Raw genomic sequence first — 23,514 nt, forward strand, 5'->3', positions numbered from 1 at the left:
TACCATAGAGACTCTCTGCTTCATGATAGGGTGACCAGATGTCCCGTTTTTAAAGAGACAGTCCTGTTTTTGGGACTTTTTTCTTATATAGAAGCCTATTACCTTCTCACTCCCTGTCCTGTTTTTTTTCACAGTTGCTATCTGGTTACCCTACTTCATGGGGAGGTTTCATGGCAGAAATAATATGGGCTGAAGCAAATCTTCTGTGTCAGATCTCAATTCGGCTACTGGCCAGCACTGTCCTGTGCAAGCCCCACATCAGGTCTGTGCTCAGCTCCATAGCAAGCCGTGTTCTCAGGGCCGGTGCAACCATTTAGGCAACCTAGGCGGTTGCCTAGGGTGCTAGGATTTGGGGGGTGCCGTTTTCCTTTGGCAGCGACCGCGGCGGCCAGATCTTCAGCCGCCCTGGTCGCCGCCAGCATTTAGGCGGAGGGAGCTGGGGCAAGGGAGCGTGAGGAGGGCCGCCTGCAGCAAGTAAGGGGGGGGGAGTGGCAGGCAGGGGAACTCCCTGCCCCAGTTCTCCCCTGCCCCATCTCCTCCCTGAGGCATGCCATGGCTGCTTCACTTCTCCTGCCTCCCAGACTTGCGGCGGCTAAACTGATTGGCAGCGCAAGCCTGAGAGGCGGGAGAAGTGAAGCAGCAATGGCGTGTTCTGGGTCCTCGTGCGCGGAGCAGGGGTGAGCTGGGACGGGGGGGGTGCCTCAGGTGGAGGGTGGGGAGCTGCTGCAAGGGGGACACCTCAGGGCGGAGGGGGGGAGCTGACACGGGGGGGGCGCCTCAGGGCAGGGGCAAGGGGAGGGCAGGGGAGGGGAGAGGAGGGCCCAAGGTGGAAGGGCACAAACATCCTTGCACCGGCCCTGCGTGTTCTCCAGCACATTCTCTATGCTCTCCTCCTGCCAGGGGCTGGCTTCTACTGTTTTGCTGCCCCAAGCAGTGCACTGAATTGCCCGCCGGCAGAAGGTGGGGGCAATCCATGTGCCCTTAGGGCGGGCATGTGCGTTTTCCGCGGTGGGCTGGCAATTCAGTGGCAGCTTCTGTCTTCAGCCGGAAGACCAAAAGCTGCGCTGCCGCGGACAGCTGAACATAGAAGCTGCCACGGAAACACCCATGCCGCCCTAAGGGCACACTGACAATTCAGCGCGCTGCTTGGGGGCAAAAACACACTGACTGCCACCCTCTTGCAGACTGCCACCCCAAGCACCTGCTTGGAATGCTGGTGCCTGGAGCTGGCCCTGCCTCCTGCTTCTTATTACAATATGTTGCATAGCTCTCTGGGATGTTTAACTACAGTGAAAGATCTTGGTAGTGCAATGGATTGGGAGCCAGAACTCCTGCTTTGTTTGGACCAGCAGGAAGCCTCTGTTCTCCTACTAGTTCTACCGCTTCTTTCTTTGGTGGTCTGAGCAAATCTGCTCCTCTGTGTCCCCCCCACCACACACACACATTTGTAAAATGTTCATAAACGTATCTGCTTCAGAGGGATGTTAGGAGGCCTAAATTTTCAAAAGTGACAAGTATTTTTGGCTGCCCGACCTGAGATGCCTTTGAGGGAGGCTGATTTCAGAGAGCTGGTGCTCAGCACTTTATGAAAATCAGTGCTCTTTAAACTGTTTCAAGCTGGGCACCCAGAATTGCTGATCACTTTTACAAATGCTGCAGGTTGCCGTATCTGCAAAAGTATTTTGCGACCCTTGGGCCTGAAAGGCACTGGAGAATTCAGAGTATTTGAATTCTATCATAGGAAGTTTCCTTTTGTCTCTCTTTAAAAACTACTGGAGTGTGAATAGGTCAGTGACTGCTGTCGATCCCCATATGATCATGCACCATGTCAGAGTGATGGGAGTTACTAACAAAAAAGATGCTATTTAGTGAGACAATTGCACAATAGAGGAATATATGTTTTAAAATCTCATTTGTATAAAGAGGCTTTCTCTGCATTATGGTAACACCCTGTTAAATAGAGACCTGATATTACTAGTCTGATGTTTCTCTGAACAAAAAGCTCACTGTTGTAATCAATATTGTTTTGTCTCTTATATTTACTTGGCAAGGATTTGTAAACCTAAAACTTCTAAATAAGGTTTAAAAAATCTCATTAAAAGGATCATTGAAGTGAAAGGGTGAATGCCTGGAAGCTGTAGCAGAAGAATGCATGCACTATTGATTTACTGCAGTGGTTCTCAACCAGGAGTATATGTACCTCTTGGGGCACGCAGAGATTTTTCCAGGGGGTCCATCAACTCCTCTAGATATTTGCCCAGTTTTACAACAGGCTACATAAAAACACTAGCGATGTCAGTACAAACTAAAAATTTCATACAGACAACGACTTGTTTATACTGCTCTTTAACCTATACACTGAAATGTAAGTACAATATTTATATTCTAAATGATTTATTTCATAATTATATTGTAAAAATGAGAGTCATCAGTGTTTCAGTGATAGTGCGCTGTGACACTTTTGTATTTTTGTGTCTGATTTTGTAAGCAAGTAGTTTTTAAGTGAGAGGTAACTTGCGGGCGCACAAGATAAATCAGACTCCTGAAAAGGGTACAGTAGTCTGGAAAGGTTGAGTGCCACTGATTTTACTGCACTTGAAGAGGAGGATTGGTCTTGTGGCTAAAGCATTGGGCTGGGAAAATGAGAGAGGATGGCTCTCTGTTTAAGGTCCTGGACTGTCACTCAGGAAATCAGGGTTTAATACCTTGCTCTGTCAGAGTCCTGGTGACCCTGGGCAAGTCACTTAAACTCTCTCTGCCTCAGTTCTCCATCTGTAAAATGGGGATAATAATCTCTTTTTTTTTTGGTCATGTCTATTTAATTGTAAGCTCCTAAGGGTAGGGACTGTCTCTTACTATGTGTATGTACAGCACCTAGCACACTGAGGCCCTCATTCAGGCCTGGTCTACACTAAAAAGTTAGATTGACCCAGGCTACATCACTCAGATGTGAAAAATCCACACTCCTGAATGACGTAGTTAAGCCCACCTAACCCCGGTTGTAGACAATCTTCTGTCAACTTCTCACAGAGGCGGATTACTTATGCCAATGAGTGCAAACCTTCCTTTCAGCATAGTTATTGTCTACGTTGAAGTGCTACAGCAGTGAAGCTGCAGCATTTCAAGTACAATGCCCTTAGGTGAAATCTTGAGGTACTACCATAATACAAATAAAACAACTTTTAGCTTTTCTTCCCTGCCTTTCCTTTGGATTTCATCTGACTGCTTGTGACTTACCAGGGTACAATCTGGACCGTGGAACAGCTGTGTTCCCTCAATTCTCCAGCCAGGGATGCCTTTTACACTGCTTTACTGTGAGAGCATCTACCTGGTCTGCTCTCACACAGCCTCCAGCATGTAAATTACTCCCAGCTATTCTGTATGAGTGCTATGGACAGCTACTCATGAATTACACTCGAGAGCAACACCAGCAATTCCAGCCTCAGATGTTCCCCCAGAAACGTGTGTTTTGTACAGCCCAGCCCTCTCCCGGACAATACAAGCTCCTATAAATCCATCATTTCATTAATATTATATGCACAAATTCTGTTATCTCAGGTAGGATTTCCCCAAACACTTCAGTCCAAACACACTGGTTTAGATAAAATAATAAAACAAGTTTATTAACTACAGACAGACTTTAAGTGGTTACAAGTAATGAGGCATAAAAGTCAGAATTGGTTACAAAGAAATTAAAGGTAAAACGCAGCTATACCTAACTTAACTAGCTACATGAATTCAAAGCAAAAGATCTCTCAGCACATGCTTCAGCAGTCTTACTGGCTGAATTAGTTTCAGACAGGATCCCTCCCTCAGTCCAGAGCTGTTACTTTGTTCCCTAGGTATTGTGGTTGCAGAGGATGGAGAGAAAGGAAGGAATATTTTGGGGGCAACCTGTTCCCCATTCTTATTCTCTTCTTTGAGAATCATCTCCAGCTGGGGGTCAGGAGACAAAGTGTAAATTTCTCACTCATGCCAGTTTTTCCTGCTGAGGGATGGCCACTTAACCAGGTGATGGTCCATTTGATTTTGTTGATAACTTGCTGAGGCATCAGTTTGCCTTTTGTCTCAGAGGCCATGGCTGCACTGGTGCTGTTACAGCACTGCAACTTTCGCTCTCAGGGGTGTGAAAAAAACACCCCCTTGAGCGCTGCAAGATACAGCGCTGTAAAGCCTCAGTGTAAACAGTGCCGCAGCGCTTGGAGCACGGCTCCCAGTGCTGCAAGCTACACCTGTAGAGGATGTGGAGAAACGTGCAGCGCTGGGAGAAGCTCTCTCCCAGCGCTGGCCGCTGCGACCACACTCGAAACTTCAAAGCGCTGCCGTGGCAGCGCTTTGAAGTGCAAGTGTAGCCATGAGGAACTGGTTTGTGGCTGTTTCCCCAGATCTGGAATATGTCTCAGTAATGTCATACAGTAGAATTTTTTATAACTTTACCTACAATGTTGCCACACTTATTTTACCAGGGCAATAATGACCAGTGAATTATCCGTTTTCAAATGATGCCTCACAAGGCATACTTTATACAAAATTCACCATAGTCTTGTAAAGGGGGTGAAATTGTGGTTATAGGCTGTCACACTGCACATGGCAAACTTTTTCTAAGAGGAATTTTACAGCAATGTTTTGTGGCTTGTGCTTGAAGATCAGCAAAGCTTTTATTATACCCAGAATTCTGCATTCTCATAACAAGCCATTGTCCTCAAGTGTTAATTCCTTTTAATGTTTCTTTGTGTGGTGCACGCATTGGCTAAAGATGTTTAAAAGGATTGATTGCTGTAGTGAGCCGGTCACGCAGCAGACTGGATTCTCTGTGGAATGCTAGGTATTTACTTCACAAGAAAAGGCTGCCACTTTCAGGATAGAGGTCTTGGGGGCTGCGGAGAATATGGTGGGTTTTGTTAGTAGGTATGATTCATTTATGAGAATCATTAATAGAAAAAAATTCACTGAGAATGAGACTAGATGAGTGTGAAAATAGGCTTAATCTCAGTAACGGAATGGTGAGGTAACGAAGTACCTTACAAAGCGAGGAACTTGAGAGCTTGCTGTGAAATGGTTGATCGATTGTTCATTTGAACTTGTTACTTTCCTGACTCTTTGCAATTTGTATCTTAGGATGATATCTATGACTAAACCTTTATTATGTCCCCATCTGCAATCAGGTCCCATTGTGCTGGGCACTGTGCATACACACACAATGACATACTCTCAGGGCCAGATGACCCTTTTGTGAGCCCTGGTAGTGGGACTGTGGCCCCTCCCCCACACTCCACCTGCATTCTGCCCTGAGGCCCCACCCCTACGCGACCTCTTCCCCCAAGGCCCCGCCCAGCACTTGCAAGGTGGGGAGGGGGCGGAAAGGAGTGAGCGATGGGTGTGACCTTTGGGGGGAAGAGGCTGATGAGGGACAGGGCCTTGGGGCAGAGCAGAGGGTGGGCACCATTGAACCCGGTACTGGATACTCTGACCTGAAGAGTTAAACATGGGGAAATAAGGTGAATAGATGAGGTGTGGGGGCTGGTTGAAAATCTTTGTCTCAGTACACTTTTTCCATGGAAAACTGGATTTTGATTAAACAAAACCTTTGGAAAATGGCTGCTTTCTCCAAATTTCTGATTTTTTTTTATAAAAAGCCAAAAAAATAAAATAAAAAGGAGGTTTCAGTACTTTTATGGTTTAATGGAAATTCGAAACTGTCAGCTAAAATTTGAACAAAACTTCTTGTTTTAATCATATTCCCTGGGGGCGGGAACTCATTTCCCTGTGACTTCTAAGTGTCTGTCTTCACTTACGACTTGGCTACACTTGCAAGTTACAGCGCATTAAAGGAGCCCCGGGCAGACTAGCTCACTACCCCTCCACACTGGCAAGGCATGTATGGTGCTCTGACTCCACGGCTAGAGTGCTCCTGGTGCTCCACCTCGGCAAGTAGACTAATGTTTGATGTGCCTCCGCTGGAGCACCCCAGCGTCAGTGTGAACGAGGTGTTGCATTACTGCATTCTGATCAGCCTCCAGAAACGTCCCATATCCCCTTAAATCAAGTGGCCACTCTTGTCATTGTTTTGGATATGCCCTTTGACAGCTCCATTTGACAGCCGGCATGCTTATCTGCTCCGAGGCAAAGCAACCATTACTGTGGAATGCTGTGTGTGAGAGAGAGAGGCTGTGGGGGGGCGTGGGAGGTCTGCTGCTGTCTGAACTTACAAGATAGCGCGCTGACATGCTCTCAGCCCCCCAAAAAACCCAATATCTCTCCCCCCACATACACACAACACACTCCCTGTCACACTCCACCCTACACCACGCCCCATTTGAAAAGCACGTTGCAGGCATGCTGGGATAGCTACCACAATGCACTGCTCTCTGTGGCCATTGCAAGAGCTGCTAATGTGGCCACACCAGTGCACTGTCAGCTGTCAGTGTGGACAGACTGCAGCACTTTCCCTACTGCGCTCTACGAACACTGGTTTAACTCAAAGTGCTCTACATCTGCAAGTGTAGCCATGCCCTGAGAGTTAACCTGGGCTCTCACTTGGGTGTCACCCTTAGCCTCTCTCCCTTCCACACACGTGTTGCTCACTGGAGTTTAGTGGTGCTTTCAGCCCAGACTGACTGACTTGCCTAGGGCTTTAGGCTAAAACCTGAATGCTGCTTTACCCCTGGCTGGTAACCTGCCCACACTGCAGTGCAGATGCAGGCTAAATCCCTGAGTGCTGCTGATAGTCCTCCAGTGCCTTCCTACAATTCCCCTGTGTCCCAGAAGGACAAACTGTCTCCTACAATTCACTGGGGAAGAATTGGAGAGGATCAGTTTACTGCAGCGCAGAGAACTATGGGATGTTTCCCCAGAAACCATAGTGACCCATGTGGGTGGGCACAGAACCAGTGAGGGGATGGTAGCTCGGGTAGGGGTTTGCAGTGGGGCTGCTTAAGCCTGGGTAGAAAAGACAGACCCTTAAGTGACTTCCCCAAGGTCATACAAGTAGTCTGTGATGTGAACCCAGGTTTCCAGAGTCCCAGTCAAGTGGCTTAACTGCTGGAACATCCTTCTTCTATAACTCTGACTAAGGAGAGTATACACTATACTAAAACAATCATCAGTTTAGCCACAAGTAGTGGAGTTTCTTCTTGCTGAAAAGACCAGGATCTTTGCAGTCTTCCTCCCCACCCCCGCTACAGGTTTGGCTTAGTTTTGCTCTTGGCTTTTGGAGATTACATTTCACCATGTCTTTTACCTACAATGATTAGGTCAGTTCTTATTTCTGCTGTGGAGTTTGAAAGCAATTTCTCATAATGGGGTTTTCAATACAGAAAGGAGTATGGGAAATCTAATTTGAAACTCTCTTCTCAATATGCACCCCACTTGGCAAACATTATGGGCATTCCTTCTGTCCTGAGGATTATTTTTTGGTGGGGAGGGCTGAGTAATACATGCTTTTTTGCCTTGTGTTTTGCATGGAGTCCTCTGCTTCTTTACATGCTGCTGGTGGTGATTTCCAATCTAACAACAATTCTGAAGCTGATATTTGCTTCTTTCATCTTAATCCTTGTTCTACACTTGGCAATATAACAGCACATCATTTTTACATCATTTTTCTTTCTTTTCCTCTGTCTCTTAGGTGCCTGCATCATCCAAAACTCAGCTTGTCTTTTCGTGGGAGACAGAGACAGAGTCATATAAACAGGAAAGTGACTTCATTCCCTTTTAAATGAGTGCAGAATGACAATGCCTTGTATTCACTGCTCTTCACCTGGGCTAAAATGTTCAAACTTGGGGACCTAAAGTTAGGCCTTATCTGCACTTGGGGATAACCCTGATTCATTCATCGATAGCCAGCACTAGTGCTGGCCCTTAACTGTAGATCTAATTAGGATAATTCTTGTAATCGGGGTAAACGCCAATAAGCTCAGCTGGTCCACTGAGGCACCTTCCTCGCCAGGAATGTAATCATCTCTTAAATTTGCTTTTCAGCCATTGAGTTAGCTGGCACCGTGCTAACTGGCCAATTTAGGGCAGTGCAAGTCCCATTCAGCATCATGTCTAGCTGGCACAATGCAGAATCTGACTTGACTGACTGATCACCGCAGACAAGGGCAAGGTTAGCATTGTACCAGCTAACTCAATTGTTAAAGCATGTTTAAACATGATTACATTTCCTAGTGAAAACAAACTCTTAGGGTTTAACACTAGAACAATTGCTGGACTCTGGCTGAATTCAGGCTATGTCTGAATATAAGCAAGCTTTGAAGAGTCCAGTTCCATGTTTTAGGCACTTAATTAAACATTTAGGACTGAATTTCAATGGGCTTAGGGCACCTAATTCACTTACGCTGCTCTGAAAATCCCAGTCAAGGTGCTGTCAAAGCCAGGTTTGAAAATTTTAGCCATGCTGCTTTTAGTGATTTAACCACATAAATATTTCCAAATATTCCTTTGAGATTTTTCTAACGTTTTGGTAATAGAAAGTTACAGCAGCATGGTTTCCCACATGCTGCAATAAATGGAAGCTGGCCTGTGAGACATGGAAATGGTTCTTCAGTGCTACATTAAGGGAAAGGACATATGTTTGTGTAAGACTAACTGCTTTGTAAATGTCTCTGAAAGAAAAATGAATGGTAATTTTCTGATGAGCTACATCATAAACAGTCTTGTAGACAACAAGGAATGATCTGTACAGTATGTAAATGGCTATTGGCCAGGATGGGTAAGGAATGGTGTCCCTAACCTCTGTTTATCAGAGGGTGGAGATGGATGTCAGGAGAGAGATCTCTTGATCATTGCCTGTTAGGTTCACTCCCTCTGGGGCACCTGGCATTGGCCACTGTTGGTAGACAGGATACTGGGCTAGATGGACCTTTGGTCTGACCCGGTACGGCTGTTCTTATGTTCTTTAGCCACCTAATGTTTAGAGATGATAGTTGAATTTAGTTCTTTTTGCATTAGAAGTAGATCCCCTGATCTTTACAAGGAAACAGCATCAAAACCATGCAGTGTGACATAAGCAGCATGTACAAACTTGAGTATTAAGAATGAATTTCTGCTTTTCAGTTGGCTATAGTGCCTGTCTCTAACTGCTAGAAGACCAGTCCTGTAAACAGAAGGGCAGAATGGATTGGAAATTGATCCATATGTAGCTGTCATCAGTGTAGTATAGTTCTCACGGAGATCTTTGTCACAAAACCCACCACCCATCTGACATTTTCTGTTTAAACAAAAGCACTGATCTCTTTGTCTGTGTGATGTCTCCTGCTCTGTCTTTCTAACATTGGGGAATCAGAGTAAGGGTGAGACCTTGATGAACAAAGAGGGTCAGATCTTCAGCTGGGCTAAATCTACTGACTTCACTAGACCGCTGTGTGTGTGTGCGCGCATGCATGCGCATACACATATATAGTTATGCGGGAGAGAGGGAGGGACAATTCTTGTCCTGACCTAGCAATCCCCACAGTGCTATGCATAGCAGCCTTCCTCCTGTATTCTCAACTGCTTCCTGGTACTTGACCAGAGGAACCAAAACACAAGCCAAAGCACAACAGCTGCTGAAGAATCTTTATTAAAATTTAGAAGCAGACAGGCCTGGAGCAGTACTGTGTAAGCTGCTTCCATCATTCATGCACCATCTACTAACCCCACCTTCTATTTTACACCAATACACACAGTGCCCTTGATTACATGCTTTACTGTTATTTTGGCGGTTTCTGATCCCATCATTTACTCTTGAACCAGATTCAAAAGCTTCCTTATTTATTTGTAAGCTGCACACGGAACCCACCCCACCATGCTGCAGTTTATGGAGAGGTTTGGCTGCTGTTGTCCCCTTCACTTCTAGTCTAGAACAGGCACTTCTGCCTTCATCTCTTCAGTCAGTGGTTTGGAGGCTGGGCAAATGTATTGGCCCATCATCTGAGTGGCTTCTCTTGCATCACTCTTGGACAGTCTGTATTAGGACAAACAACAGGGAAGTATCTGAGATTCCACAGGGGAAGTGGACTAGAGGATGGCGATGAGACTGAGTTACAAAGTTAAGGAAAAAAGTAAAACGAAACACCTGCCAGTTGCCCCAAATTATCATCATCCGCCTGATGGTGGCAGACTACAGCCAGAATAGGTCCCATTGTACTAGGCACTGCACAAACACAAAATAAGAGGCAGTTGCTGTCCCAAAATACTTACTACCTAAAAGGACAAACTGGGCAAAGGGTAGGAGAAGGCAAGTATTATCCCCATTTTACAGATGGAGGAGCTAAGGCACAGCGAGGCCATGTCTACACTGCAGGGACTATAGCGGCATAACTACAGCATCATAGCTATGCTGCGAAAACCCTGTGGTATAGACACATCCTACTGAGACAGAAGAGGCTTTTCCTCTACTATAGGAACACCACCTCCCTGAGCGACATAGCTAGACTGATGGGAAGCATTCTTCTGTCAATATAGCTTCGGCCACACCAGGGATTAGGTTGGCATAGCTTCGGCACTCTAGGGGTGTGGATTTTTCACACCCCTGAGATCCATCACCATAGTGACCTGAATTTTGAGTGTAGACCAGGCTACATGACTTGCCCAAGATCACACAGGAAGTCTGTGGCAGAACCAGAAACTTAGTGTAGATCTCCTGAGTACCTGTCCAGTTCCTTAACCACAAGACCTCCCTTCTCTCTCCTAAGGGGACTGGGATGGTTGATAAAAATGCCAATAAGAAAAAAGAGACCATCTTTGTGGCAATGCCAGTAACTTTAAACATTAAATAAGAATGATCTGGCTCAGAATATTTCAAATTCAGAAAACTAAATAAAGATGCTATAGAAATTGAGTTAGAATAGTTAGACTTTTCTACAAGAAGTAGAAGATGGCTTGTCCAGAATGTTAGATCTAGCCTCTCTACAATCAGAGAAATATTTATTTCCCCCCATATTATTTAGTTTTAATAACAACCTCATACAGGGTGGGTTTTTTTAGCCATCGATCTCAAAGATTGATGTTAGAAGGTGAAACTGAGTGTCGTATGTGCTCAGATCTCCAAAAGCAAAACATCAGAATTAGCCTGAAGAATCGCATAGAATTTAAGTGCATTTCTATGGTGATAGCTACATGCTGACTACATGCATCCGATGAAGTGGGCTGTAGCCCACGAAAGATTGTGCTGAAATAAATTTGTAAGTCTCTAAGGTGCCACAAGTACTCCTGTTCTTTTTGCCGATACAGACTAACACGGCTGCTACTCTGAATGCTGACTTGTGTTTCAGCTATGGAATTGTCCCTCACCCCTATGCAAACAACCTCTCATACATGCAGGCCTTTGCAGGATGACACTGGATGTAAAAAATTGTGACAGACCCAAAATAAGAGACAAAGCAACAGTAATACATTCCAGGAGGAGATGAGCAATGATGAAAGTTTGATTTAGTTTAAATGTGTTTAAAACTTTCTCTGGATCAGATCCTCAATTGCTGTAAGTCCTTGGAGGGCAATTGAGCTATTTTGATTCATACAGCTGAGACTCAGTCCCAGCAGCTTTAGTGTTAAATGTCACTGATGATAATAGTGCGGTACACCAAGGTTCTGTGTAAAGTTCAGGCTGTGACCCTGTGAATGCTGGCTTGTGGGAATAGTCCCATTGGGATTCATGTGGGCAGAACCCTTGATAAGTATTTGCAGGCTCAAGCCTCAACTTTGAGTCTAAAATGAGTGACATATGGTACCCAGGCATGAGATGTCACCATCTAGCATGAAGAATAGGCCCTTAAGGAAACAATAGCCTGGGTTTTCCCAAAGTATTAACTATTCCTCTGGGACCATCCTCCTCTCTCCCATCTCCTGCACTTCGTCCACTCTAAAAATCCCAGGAACCTTAAAAGGACACATCACAAACAGGTGTTGACTAACCTCCTTGTCCCTGCTACCCTTAAGGGGATTGTCCCCCAGTTACAAGCTCATGTAAACCTCACTAAGACCCTGATTCAGCAAAGCACTTAAGACCACTGAAGTCAACATGACTTATAGCTCAGTCGTTTGAGGGTTGTGAGTGCAATCTTGAGGGGGCCATTTGGGGATTGGTCCTGCTTTGAGCAAGGGATTGAACTAGATGATCTCCTGAGGTCCCTTCCAACCCTAATAATCTATGATTCTATGTACAGAATCCAGTTCATTTTCCTCTCTTGTACATTGTCTTTTGAGGCTAACCATTGCCTCTATGAGAATTTAATAGCGATCCTATCGCAGGATCACATTTACAATATGAGACCTAAGGAATTGGCCTTAATTGCATTACAATTAACTCCCATTTTTTCAAAACACTACAAACCTTAATTACCATCCCTTGAGTCCATTAGCACAGAACTCGTCAGCTCAGCTGTGCATTTTTTCCCTCGTCTTGAAACTATGAGCTCAAGACCCAGTTCTGCAAAGCTCATAAAGGTAAGATTTTCCAAAGTGACTTAGAGTCAGATTTCAAAGGTATTTAAGTGCCTAAAGATGCTGAGAGGCTCCCAGTGGGATTTTGAAAAGCAGCTAAGCCTAACTAATAACTGAAATCAACTGGCCTTAGGCATCTAAGATGCTTTGAGAATGCCTGAAGTGCCTAGGCACCTATCTGCATCTTTAAATGCCCAAATAACTTTGTAAATGCGGTCCTATGTCATGTAGTCAATAGGATTAGTGCTCCTAAATCACATAGGTGCTTTTGTAAATCCCATGCTAAACAAATGCACAGCTTTGCTCATGTGAATCATTCCATTGAAGCCAATGGAAGGAAAAGAGGGGGGAGCGAAGGCATGGCAGGCTTGGGGGAAGGAGCAGGGGCCTTGGGGGAAGGGGTGGAGTGGGGGCTGGTCCTGGGGCAGAGCAGGGGGTTGAGCAGTGAGCTCCCCACAGCACATTGGAGTGTTGGTGTCTGTAGCTCCAGCCCTGGAGTCAGCGTCTATGCAAGGAGCCACGTATTAACCTCTGAAGAGCTGCATGTGGCTCGGGAGCCACTCAGATGCTATGATAATGAAGGCCATACGAGTACCACAATCAGTCTAGGTTATCCTTGCTGATAGAGTAGAAACACACCGTACATACCTATCATTCAGAAAGCTCTGGTATAACCACATGAAGCAAAAGTCATCGTAAGAGCTGCCGGTCTCATGTGTCCTTGGTATATCCAGATGGATTAATCCTTCAGAGCCGTCCACCTCATCACTGATTTGGAGGAGAGGTGGGAAGAGTACTGTTAATATCACCCATGCCACCTGCTTGTGGGGAATGTTTTTCAAGCAAAAGCTGAGCTGCTGTGAACAAGAGGTTGTGATCTGACATCTTGAGTAATGCCAGTTCCTGAAGGTTACACTGATTCCCCTGTATCTTAATATACAGTGACAGCCTGTTTCCTTCTGTTTCCAAAGGATGCCATGATATATGGCACCCTAGCGTTTCTTAAACCAGAGAAGTATAGTAAAGAAAACAGCTACAACAACTGACACAAACAAAACAAGTTCCCGTACAGCTTGAGTCCCAGTTTTGGCTCCTTATTTAGCAAGGACTGCATGCTGCCTGGAACAGAGACATTTAGCAGCTGAATAATATACTGCAAGTAAGCATGGCATTACAGGGGCTATCTCCATTGTGTTCACAGATTAGCACCAATTGCCTTGCCACCTCCTGCTAGGCTGCAGTTGTGACATGTAGAAGCAATGACTTCTGATGCCATATCAAACTGACCTCCCCAATACTTCCCTGCCTGATTATTGATGGGACGTGCTGCAGCTGGGCGTGAAGGCCTCTTGCAGTGGTGACATAGGTGAAGTGAAGGCACATGTGGAAGGCACATATACACCTCTACCACAATATATTGCAACCTGATATAACATAAATTCGGATATAAGGTGGTAAAGCAGTGCTCCGGGGGCGGGGTGGGGCTGCACACTCTGGTGGATCAAAGCAAGTTTGATTTAACGCGGTTTCACCTATAACACGTTAAGATTTTTTGGCTCCTGAGGACAGCGTTATATCGAGGTAGAGGTGTAATTGAAAATTTTTATTAATTTTCTAGGGCAAAAAGTTTGGGTCTTTAAATAACTTGCTGCTGCTATTCTGGGAGCTCAATTCTGTTCTGGGGAGAGGAAGCCAATATAGCAAAGACAAACAGCAATGCTGGTAAATGCTTCCTCTCAAACAGAAATCTACTTTGCTGATCCTCTGAATAGGGGAAAATTGTGCTCAGATCTCCCTGGCTGCTGACGGCAGTATATGTGCTAGCCAGCTGGAGTAGGGGGCTGGATATGCTCAACAATGAAGCCGGCATTCCTCCCAGTGTATTCCTGTGTAGTGTGGAAGGATTCTGCCTTATTTGTAGTATTGAAGCAAGAGGAATGATTTTCCTTCTATGACCATCTTCCCCTTGCACACTAGCAGAGGACAGGCTATAGTTAGATAGCTGAATCCTCCTATGCTAATGATTGTATTGGTCAAAATATCAGGTCTACTTCAAGTACGTATAGGTGCACTGTAGCGGTCAAAGAACCAGACAGTGTCTCTAGCTACACCCCAGCTGGGGAACAGGAGTGGCAGCAGAGAGAGGCTGTTAGAGTTGGTTTTGTGTGGCTTATCTGTCTCCTAATATACGGGACACATTTACATAAATATGAAATTTGAGACATGGAAATAAAAATCCAGGATTATCATAACCTCATCTGACACAACAGGAATGATAAGGCAAGGAAACAGTGGCCTAAATCTTGCAACATGTCTTTATAAACTGATCTTCTAATCCATTGTAGATGTTAGCTCTGGAGAAAGATGCACAGTATCCTTACATGCCTAGAGTTACTATATGGGTCAATGGTCACAAACAGGGATGAGCAGGAGAGAAGAGATGGGGAAATAGTGATGCCCCGAGAAAAGACCACCAAAGGATGGCTTGCTATGTCCCTCAGTAGCCCTGCCAGTGGGAGTTCCTTTCCCTTCCCTTGACCAGGTATGGTCCGTGGGGATTACTTAGTGGAGAGACCAAGCCTGAGGCTTTGCAGTATCAAAAAGGTACAGCAAAGTAAGGAAATAATACTGAGTTTTCCCCTTACCTTCCTCTGAGATTCTGTACGTGGTGCAGGAAAGCCTTTAGTTTAGTGAGCTTCTCTTTGGAGCCCAAGTCATTTTCAGCATGATCAATAAAGCCAGAGTCTTCCACCTGCTCCTTCAGTCCAGATGATTCGGGGACACTACTACACAAGAGTACAAATATACAAAGCTAAGGCTTATTCTTCCATCTGCACATTACTTACCTACTTGATTCTTGCAATATTCCTCCTTAACTTGCTGTCCTACCAGTTCTTAAAGACAATGATCCTCAGCTGGTGTATATTGGGAGAGCTCCACTGAAGTCAGATTTATATCAGCTGAGGTGCTGACTTTTATGTGAAAATGCCTACATAGAAATATAGGATTGGAAGGAACCTCAAGTGGTCATCTGGGCCCACTCATACCCTCCCCACACTGAGGCAGGACCAAGTAAACCTAGTCCATCCCTGACCAGTGTTTTGTCTAACCTGTTCTTTAAAGACGTCCAATTATGGGGATTCCACAACCTCCCTTGGTAACCTATTCAAGTGCTTAATTATTCTTGTGAAAAAGTGACCAAAAATTAGTGAGAATTTTTTTCCTAATATTCAACCTAAATCTCCCATGCTGTAAAAAAGCTTAAAGCATGCCAAAACTCAGCTCAATCGTTGTGCTGAATGTTATCTTTGTAACAAGCTGAGATAAACATGTATCCTGCTCAACTCAGGCAACAAATTTTAATTCAGATTGGCTTGTTCAGGTGCCCTAAAGATCACTGATAATGGTCTGCGCCAGTAAATTATGGAACTGTTTAGCAATGAGCTGATATGTTGATTCAGCTCAGACTTTACCGAGGTTAGCCTTATTTTTAACAAGGGCTGAGATCCAGCAAATCCCAGGGAGTTTAGTGGGAGCTGCAGGTGTTCTGCACTGCTGGGAGACAAAGCAAGTGTTTGAAGGATAACATTGCTTCTCAATATTGCCTCTCTTCCTCTGCAGCATGGGTATGGGTCACATGATGGGATCATGTGGGCACATCTCACCCAATCAATTCCCTGCCATTGCAGGGGCCTCACATAGTGGTGCACCTCAGTCTCTCCTGTTCTTTGCCTTTGGCACACTACAGCTTAGTCAAACCAAAGCATTTCAGGAATGAAAATCACTGGGCTCAATGGAGGGATATTTGGGTGGAATTTCATGAGCTGTGCTATACAGGAGGTCAGACTAGATGATCTAATGGTCCCTTCTAGGCTTAAACTCTATGAAACCTATGAAAATCCCCTTCCTTGGTGCCTAGCTCATTGTGACGAGACCCTGGCCCAGATTCTCAATGGAGTATGCCGATTTACATCCTCTTGAAGATGTGGTCCTCTGTTTTTAATACATCTTATCCTTGTGTCACCTATCCCAGCTCCATTCTACATCCTGATTGGTTTTCCAGAACATACATTCTTCACAGTAGGCAGCCAACCTAGGGAGGAATGACTTAACTTCCGCGCCATCATCCCCAAGAGCACCCATACAGCATCTTGAAACTAAAATCTAATGCATCTGCAGGGATCACACTAGAGGTGAACCTCCCAGGAAAAACAAAATGCCTCCGGGGGGGAACTGGGAAGGAAGTATTTTGTTATCTGAGGAGGCTCTATCCTTGAGGAAAAGGCCAGGACTGAATTAGGCCTTAATGCTTCCATTGATCTTTGTGCTCTAGTTATTTGCTAGAGCCCAGGGGTGGGGCAGGGGTGGATAGTATTGTACTAAGCGTCTAGTCACCTGACTTAGATTGGGGCCCATTGCATTAGGTATTGCATGGACACACGTGACCTGACTGACTTCAGGGGGTGCTCGGTAGCTCAACACCTCGGCTGATAGAAAAAGACAGTCTCTGCTCTCTGTAGCTGAAAATTGATATAAAAGGCAAGACTTGACAGGTGGGGCAATGGAAAAGGCATTGGACGGGTACTTGGGAGATCTCTGTTCTGTTCCCAGCTCTGCTACAGACCTACCATGTGACCTTGGGCAAATCATTTCACCTCTGTTTGCCCACCCACCGTGTGTCTGCCTGGTTTATTTAGACTGTAAGCTCTTCAGGACAAACTCTCTCTCTTATTCTCTGTAACTGCAGACGCATCTTATGATGAGATGTGTTGGGCAACCTTAATATGTGATGCTACCAGCATTGCCATTAATAACACACAAGTGGGCAGGGTAATGTTGCAGAGGGGTGTTTACATGCCTGTGACTGTACATCAGACACAGGCAGTCAGGGTAGGATCAGCAGTAGTAGTGAATGGGTGGGGAAAATACAGAGCTAGCTCTGGTGTCTGAAGCTTTCAGAAGTCCGGGAAGTACATACTGCTCTCTCTCCCTGGAGGATGGGTATCTGTCACTCTGCATTCTGGCTGCCTGTTTTCTAGCTGTAAGCTGACGCCTGTAACAGATTGAATTGCCAATAAGTCACTTTCCTTTCCTAGTATATGTATTTGTTACCTGCGCTTGTAGCCCACCAGAGACTTGATTAGTTTCTGAACCTGAGCGTTTCCTCTCATCTTGCTGAGTTCGCTGGTGAACATGCCATCAGAGTGCCTCTGGTACCTGCGCTTCCGGAAAGAGAGAAAACAAATGTGCTTGCCCTGAGACTGCTCTCTCTCTTCTAAGGGACTTGGATTGCATCTGTAACTGCTGCACAGGTGGGCCTTTCCTGCTCAGATAGGCTCCTGCTCCCAACACTGTGTATTAGGATTGACCCACGGGATCAGAACTTAAAGGAGAGACAAGTTGCCTCTCTTGTGTGTATTAATTATGCACTGACATAGGTAACTGAAAAGGAACAGTTCTATACTGGCATACGGCTTACTCTAGATGACATATGATCAAGTCAGCTGTTTGTATTTAGAAAGGATGATCAATTTTTTTAAAAATAAAGGTGCTATTCCCCTCCTCACCCCCACCCCCCCACAAAAACATCATCTAGTTGCATAAAAACAATGAGAAGTCCAGTGGCACCTTAAAAACTAACAAATTACCCACAAAAGCTTATGCCAAAATAAATGTCTTAGTCTTTAAGGTGCCACCAGACTCCTCATTGTTTGTGTGGATACAAACTAACACAGCTACCACTCTGATATCTAGCAAAAAGAACAGGAGTACTTGTGGCACATTAGAGACTAACATATTTATTTGAGCATAAGCTTTTGTGGGCTACAGCCCACTTATCTAGTTGCATGAATTTTGAGGGAGTTAAATGGTGTGTCACTTCCCCCTGTTCCTTAACGACAGCTTTGAAATATTGGCATCTGTATAAAGTTACAAACCTTGGGCTAGATTGTCACTTTACCACCTGCCCTGGATAAGTGGCCATGCGCAGCTGTGTGGTCCAGGAGCACACCAGGGAGGGAATTGTGACTCTCAGACTTGCTCCACGGAGGAAGCAGCCTGCTACTGGACTACACCATTAGAGCAGTTCCCTTCCCCCTTCACACCAGCTCAGCTCAGCCTATGGGGGTTCAGAGCCAAGGCTGCACCACTCCCTGCTCCTTCCCACCCCCTACCTGCTCTGGAAGGGGAGGACTGGCCCTGCAGAAGCTGCTCTCCCACCAGTGCTGTGACCTGAAATGTTGGTATCCCATGTAGGGGAGTAAGAGAGCACCATACCTTATTATTTGTATTGCAGTGGTGTCTAGGAGCCCTCGTCACGGACCGAGACCCCATTGTGCTAGGCACTGCCCAGACAGAGCAAAAATAAAAAGGTCCCTGCCCCAAGGGACATACAGGGTAAGAAACCCTTCTAAGGGATAACTTTTTTCCCCCAGGTGTGTAGCCACATTGGGTGAGTGATGATTTAGCCCCTTAGTCTTACATGCAATGAAGAGGAGAAGGCAGCAGACTGTCTCTGCTTTTTCCCTTGTTACTTCAGGCTTGGAATTGTAAGTGTAAAGCAACACACCACGCCTCCGTTGGCATAAACACCCAAGGGGAAAGGGGAAGTCCTTATTCCAGCCCTCCTCAGGCAAAACTCCTTCCCAGTGTGTTCAGAGGGAGCTACGCCTGAGTGGGCTCTGCAGGGCTGACGAATGAGCTCTCTAGAGTCAGACCTGGTTGCATGCAAGGCAGGGTTTGTCCCTGAAGCACTAGGGCTGGATTCTGCCCCATGCTGGCTCCCCTTTGGGCTGCTCTGGCTACCAAAGGATTCACCTAGAGAATTTGAAGCTGTCCTGAAGCAGCAGTTGGGGCTTCCCGTGTGGAAGGAAATCACCTGTGGCTTAGCTGGCTCTATGCCACTCTCTCCTAGCCCCCCTCTTGTTGGAAGTAATGGGCCATTAAGAGCCCCTTGTGGGGTCAATTCCAGTGTGTTAGAGCAGTCCTGAGACCGCTTTAGCTTTTGCAGCAGCTGAGCTGGCTTCTGGGTGCTGTCGGGACGGAGGTTTCAGGAACCCAAGGTGCACCTGAGGATCTGGCCTCACATTTGGAATCAGGCTCCAGAGAAGGCCAGGCACTTTGCTTGCTAGTATTTGACTGGCTTGCTCTCTAGACCAAGCTATAGTCTCTTTTTTTAAGGCTCATCCTGATCTTTTTACACTTTGGAGTTCAGAGGTCACAACAGAACGAAACAGGGAAGAACCAGTATTTTTTACCTTTGATTGAGGCCCACGAGAGATTTGACTAACTTCTGCACATAGGCATTTTCATTCATCTTGCTGAGTTCACTGTTAAATACCCCGTCGGCATGTCTCTGAGCCCTGGGAGTTTAGAACAGAAAACCAAAATGGGCACAATGCCATGCTTTGGATGGAGTGGGTGTTTAAAACCATCCCTTTGGGAGAGGGGGAAGGCTGGGAGGCAGCACCACAGCTAACCATTAATAGAAATCATAATTACCTTGGCCCACAATGTGAAACGGAAACGTTCCAAGTAGGGGTGAGGGAAGGAGGGTGAAAAGGCAAAAGTTCAAAACATAAAAGGAGCAAGTATTTAGAGATTTAAATATATTTTAAACTAATCAGAAAATTGAAATGTCTTATGTTCCTTTCTAGCTAGATTTAGAAGAGCCTGCCCATCACCACGTGTGATGGAATACACCCTGTGTTCACACCCTACACACTGGTGTAGTAATCTTTCTATAAAGTATGCCTTGTGAGGTATCATTTGAAAACTCATAATCTGCTGGTCAGTTGTCGTGGTAAAATGAGTGTGGCAACATTGTGTGTGACGTTATAAGTTTCCCTGTATGATGTTATTAACACATGTTCCAAACCCCATAGCACTGCCCAGGCCGAAGTCAGGTCTGTCCTAAACCAAGGAATGTGTGCTTGCCTGAATTTCCATTTAAGCAGTAAACAGAGCCATCAAGCAGTGCGGGAAAACAAAGGAAGTTCAACAGGTGATTTAAAAACCAACAAGGAATATCCTTCCACACAGACTGTTTGTGGTCTTGGTCACAGCTAGGAATTTTTCCCAGGGGGACTGAAATTATAAAAAGGAGGGACAAACATCCCCAAGGCTTCCTGTGTGATGGTGGGTTAGTTGCTTAGCCTTTCTGTGCTGTAGTTCCCCATCTGTAAAATGGGGAAGGTACTGTCCTATCTCCACAGGGGTGCTGTGAGGAGAAATACAACAAAGACTCTGAGGTGGTAGGGTAATAGGGTACATATAAGTACCTGAGAGCAGGGGTACTGGAACAATTTGTATAGTGGAAATGCTGAGAGCCACTGAACCAAACTGTAAGCCCTGTGTATAATGGAAACCTCTTCAAGTCAGGGGGTGCTGCAGCACCCCTTCACCCCACACCCCTAGTTCCAGCACCTGTGCCTGAGAGAGATGGGATTCTCAAGATTGGGCCACTACAGTGTCTCTTTGGGGCAAGGATCTCTACAGGTCTACTGAAATATCTGGCATGCTTTGGCATTATGTAAATCAGGTAATGATACTTGGTGTAGCAAAGAACTTCTTCAAAACAAAAAACACACCTCACTTAAATGAATGTTTCACTGTAAAGAAATGTCCAGTGTGCACATACTATCACCCCTGAGGGGCTGTAGGGTCAGACCCTCAGGGGCTCTACTTCAGTGGAGTCTCACTGATTTACCGTGGCTGAGGGCCTGGCACTACCAATGTTTTGTCAGCAGTTGGTTGGACTAAACTAAACTAATCTATACAAAGGCACTCTTAGCGTGGAATAAGCATATGCACACAGGGAGCAAGTGCAGAATAGCTACTGTGCTTTAAATTAACACCCTAGCTATTTTGTACTAATTTCCCCATGAATTTGTTATGTAGACAAGACCTAATTTAGTTCCACTGGTGCAAACTTTTGTGTAGGCACTTAAATTGGTTGAAGAGTGAGTGGGTCATTTCAGTTTAGCTTATTCTGTTCTGACTGCCAAAATAAGAGTGTCCACACAAAATCTTGCACCGGTTTAACCAAATCAGTTAAAAAAAACAAAAACAGTTGCAACTTCTGTATGTAGACAAGACCTTAGTTTTCTAGCTGCTGGATCCTTAGAACAGAAAGTCATGGAAAGAAGAAGGGAAATGAAGTCCCAAAAGGATTCTTACCTCTCCAGAGCAGGAAACGTTGCCGAGAGCTGAGACAGGACAACCACAGAAATAACTAGCTGCCAGAGTCCAGTCAGCAGGGAGGCCATGATGTCTCCTGAAATGAAGCACTAGGTTTTGTGAGCAGTAAAATGAATGACCCTGTTATTTGTTTGGAACAATTTACCGATTGCACAGCGCCAGATATTGCTGTATTGCTACGCTAATAACACCATTGTAATGACATAAGGTGGTTCTTGCCAACAGAAAGAGCATTCTGTGAAACGTAAAAGATGAACAGACCCAAATAATTTGCCCAGTCAGTAAATTACAAGCTATTTGTATTCTATATGCCCCAGTGAAACCACAGGTTGGATGTTTTAATGTTGGGATTCAGCGCAATATAGAATGACTAGACTGGTAATACGTCTGGGCCATAACACAATGGAGCAAATCCCACTCTGTTGTAACTGGATCTAAGTCAAAACTCCAGGGATGAATTTGGCCATATATTTAGAAATGAGAAGATTAAAAAGAAAATTCACTACCACTGAACACATTCAGCTGCCAAAATACCTATAAGAAATCCAAGTCTAATATTTCAAACTGTCAGGCAAAAAAGCATATGCAACACTATAATTCATCTGCACAAGCTAGGGGTTTGCCAGTGCTCATAGCCATGTGCAAGCATCCACTTGACACTAGAAAGGGGTGAGTAGCCAGTCTCAGCATCTGCACCTTCAAGGAAAATTTTCAGGCAGATGTTTATACATGTATTGTTTAATTTTTTAAAAAACTCTGAAAGATGATCACCTGCAGTTGGAGCATGAGATGTTTTATGGACATTGGGGTATAGCCATAGCATAAATAAGGACAAAAATCCCTCAGAGAAGGCAAGATCACAGGAAAGCCACGGGAGGAGAAGCATGTTCTACTCCATGCTGATAAAATGGAGAAGGAGGAAGTGGACAGTGACAGCCTGCAGTGAGTGCTTAATACATGAGAGGTTCCTTTCAGTGAGCTCTGTCTAAGCAGGCTAGATATGTACTGGCCTCCCTGTTCCCCAGAATCCCACAGAAAGAATACCTCAGCTTCACTAAATTCTAGTTAGAAGTATCACCCCTTAACCAGCAGACACCCAAACAGCTCCTTTCCGAAGCCCATGCCATCAGAACAAATTCCTTTAGCTTACTGCCCATCTCATGGATGGGAATGTGTCTCATATATAAGCAGTGGCCCATTCCCCTTGTCTATGCTTATTTTCTGCAGCCTGCTTCTCCGGCTGTCATCATCCTGAGCTGTACTTGTTATGCACTGCAGGTGAGTTCACAATTTTATTGAATTTACACATTTACGAATGGTGCTATGTGTTCTTATATACCAGTAGATGGCACACTTTCTATTAATTATATCCATATCTCACCATTATGTGGGTCTTTCACATAGAACCCGTGAAACATTCCCCAGTCTCTTTCTGTACCCTTGTTCTAAGAGGTTACAAAAAAGGAAGGCAGACACATGCACTAATCTAGACTTCACATTGCTCATCAATGGTGTTTAGAAAGGAAGGATGGTCAACTGGTTAGGGCTTGGGAAACCTGGAGTCTAGTCCCTGCTCCATCACTGATTTCTTGTTGTGAACCTGGCAAATTACTTTACCTCTCTGTGCTGCTGTTCTCATCTGTAAAATGCAAATAATACTTCTCTACCTCACAGAGGTGAGCTGAGGAAAAATAAAGATTGTAATGTGCTCAGCTACTGTGGTGCCATATAAGTCCTTTGGATAGATAAATTAAACCACTACCCAGATCAAAGATATCATGGTTTTCTGCTTGCAAAGAAATAGATCCTAAATGTCAAAATAACACACGTTATTTTCTCCCAAATGTCTTGGGTTCAGAACCCTCAGTACATATCTGTGTGTGTGAGAGCTAACAG

At 45.1% G+C, this 23,514-nt stretch overlaps 1 protein-coding gene across 1 annotated transcript; it reads right to left on the reverse strand.

Moving 5' to 3' along the window:
• Positions 1-981: 981 nt before the first annotated feature.
• On the reverse strand, positions 982-21,686 carry SCT (secretin). Its single transcript, XM_050955970.1, has 5 exons — positions 21,598-21,686; positions 19,677-19,781; positions 17,533-17,637; positions 15,066-15,206; positions 982-1,090 (listed from the first exon to the last, which is right to left on the reverse strand). The coding sequence occupies exons 1-5, from the start codon at positions 21,684-21,686 to the stop codon at positions 982-984; spliced, it is 549 nt and encodes a 182-aa protein (XP_050811927.1).
• Positions 21,687-23,514: the final 1,828 nt, after the last annotated feature.

This window comes from Gopherus flavomarginatus, chromosome 5 (genome assembly GCF_025201925.1).
Source record: "Gopherus flavomarginatus isolate rGopFla2 chromosome 5, rGopFla2.mat.asm, whole genome shotgun sequence".
Taxonomy (NCBI): Eukaryota; Metazoa; Chordata; order Testudines; family Testudinidae; genus Gopherus; species Gopherus flavomarginatus.